This window comes from Ammodytes marinus (assembly GCF_949987685.1).
Source record: "Ammodytes marinus genome assembly, chromosome: 14".
Classification (NCBI taxonomy): Eukaryota; Metazoa; Chordata; class Actinopteri; order Uranoscopiformes; family Ammodytidae; genus Ammodytes; species Ammodytes marinus.
This window is the reverse complement of record NC_137218.1, coordinates 167,501-170,000: the sequence shown is the minus strand read 5'-3', so window position 1 is coordinate 170,000 and position 2,500 is coordinate 167,501. Positions and strand designations below refer to the sequence as shown.

The window sequence follows — 2,500 nt, the reverse complement described above, 5'->3', positions numbered from 1 at the left end:
ATACCATGCGGTGGAAAAGCGCCATTAGTGTGGTTTTTTTTAACCTTTATTTATACAGGTAAATCCCATTGAGACCGGAGACTCTTTTGCAAGGGAGACCTGTTCCCATTCCCACGTTACCATTCACACACACATTCATACACCGATAGCAGCAGCTAACTATCGACATTCACACGAGGCAAGGTGGGTGAAGTGTCTTGCCGAAGGACACAACAACTATGACACAGGTGGCAGGGCGGGGATCGAACCTCCAACCCTTTGATCATCGGCCAACCCGCTCTACCAACTGAGCCACAGTCACCCCGATCAGTGTGTGTGTGTGTGTGTGTGTGTGTGTGTGTGTGTGTGTGTGTGTGTGTGTGTGTGTGTGTGTGTGTGTGTGTGTGTGTGTGTGTGTGTGTGTGTGTGTGTGTGTGTGTGTGTGTGTGTGTGTGTGTGTGTGTGTGTGTGTGTGTGTGTGTGTGTGTGTGTGTTACCTGCTGGTACTAGTATATTAGCGAATATGATGACAGCAGATGTGAACAGACAGACAGCCTGGCTGACGCGCCGGCCCAGGTAGGTTAGCATCACCAGCGCTAACAGCTTAGCAGGAACATCCACCGCTCCAAAGATCAGCTGCATGATATAGATACTGTACTATAGACAGAGAGGAGAGGGGGTTAAGGTGTGTGTGTGTGTGTGTGTGTGTGTGTGTGTGTGTGTGTGTGTGTGTGTGTGTGTGTGTGTGTGTGTGTGTGTGTGTGTGTGTGTGTGTGTTGGGAAAGTGTTATTTCACACATTTTAAAATGAACTAGTTCATAGTTCTTTTTTTTTCGATATGTTGCTGCGAGATATAATCTTTCAGAAGTATACAGCCCATATGAACACCTGGGGAGGGGTATCATATTATTACACAACACCTACATTGCCACAGCCCATATGAACACCTGGGGAGGGGTATCATATTATTACACAACACCTACATTGCCACAGCCCATATGAACACCTGGGGAGGGGTATCATATTATTACACTACACCTACATTGCCACAGCCCATATGAACACCTGGGGAGGGGTATCATATTATTACACTACACCTACATTGCCACAGCCCATATGAACCACAGAAACTATGCGTCAGATAGATTTCATCTTCGTATCCGATTCTGAATCCTTATCCAACCAGGTTAGCATTAGCATTGAGGGGACAGCCTTCAGAATACTGGCATTTCCTCATTGTTGATTTAAGGCTTTGTTGACGTCCATTCAGCCCACACTAGAAGCCAGCTGCCGCTCCCCTACAGTATAAAACATGAGGAAAGACTTGCTGCTTGAATGGTCTTTTCAACGAGGAATTATTCAAACCTGGAAACGAGTCACCTCACATTCCATTTCAGTCCTAAAGGAACCGTTTGGCAAAACAAACAGCTTGTTGATTAAACATTTTTTGAAAGTGATTGTTTTGTTGCTACTTTTGGCACTTTTTCGTATGCACTCTTAAGTATGTCATTTTAAGTATGCACTTTTAGGTATGCATGTTATGTGTAGTTCTGCTCTCTCTTTTCAGAGCTCCTGAAGCCCCTCCCTTACCTCGTTAACTGCCACCTGCGCTGCCTATTTAAGCTGGAGGCTTAATTGATTCACTCTCTCCAGCCAGGGCTAGCAGCATGGCTCCCATTCACCCTTTGGTTAAACCTGTGTTAGAATAAACTCAGTTTTCTTACACCTTTAACTTGCTTTTGTGTACTTTATGTTGCTTCCCCGAGCCGGGTCGTAACAATGCACTTGTTAGTATGCACCTTTAAGTATGCCCATTTCAGTATGCACCTTTAAGTATGCCCATTTCAGTATGCACCTTTAAGTATGTACTTGTTAATTTGCACTTTTAAATATGCACTTGTTAGTATGCACTTTTTGCGTTTTGGTGCGTTTTCTATTTGCGACCATTGTTTAATTAGTGCGTATTTATTTCTACAAGTGATTCACATAAACTAAGGAGCATTAACACAGTAAATAGTTATAGAGTATATAGAGTATAGAGTTATATAGTAGTAGTAGTTATAGAGTTATATAGAGTATGACATGCATAGTGTTACAATCAACACGGGAAAGGAACTGTTACTCGCGGTCGCGCAAATTAAATACAAAATATTATTATTAATTAGTGGTGGGCCGTTATCGGCGTTAACGTGCTGCGTTAACGCAAAACTCTTATCGGCGATAAAAAAAATATCGCCGTTAATCTCTTATTCCACCTCCTGTTCGGCTCAGGGGAGATGGTTCCCTCCAGGGCCGATGGCTGTTCGCCGTCAGGGTGAACCCCCTTCCGTGTGTTCTCTGGTCGGGTAATAATAGCCGGGGGCCGTTGTTGACACTTGAGGAGCCTTTATTGCAGGAGCGAAGTTTCTCTCACACACCCGCCGCTCTCTCTCTCCATCACTTGCCCACGACACACACCACCTGGCTGCAGGATCGCTAATGTAACACTCAGCGCCAAACCCCCTTCACAAATCTGTCTATT

The 2,500-nt window shown here is 44.5% G+C and overlaps 1 protein-coding gene across 1 annotated transcript in view; it reads right to left on the bottom strand.

Annotated features, from left to right (window-relative positions):
• Positions 1-2,500, bottom strand: part of oatx (organic anion transporter X) — a gene marked incomplete at both ends in the record, with an annotated part of 28,869 nt that overhangs the window by 7,480 nt on the left and 18,889 nt on the right. The window contains one exon of the mRNA XM_080041618.1: positions 477-636. Coding sequence (XP_079897744.1) covers positions 477-636 — 160 coding nt within the window. The remainder of the gene's footprint in view (positions 1-476; positions 637-2,500) is intronic.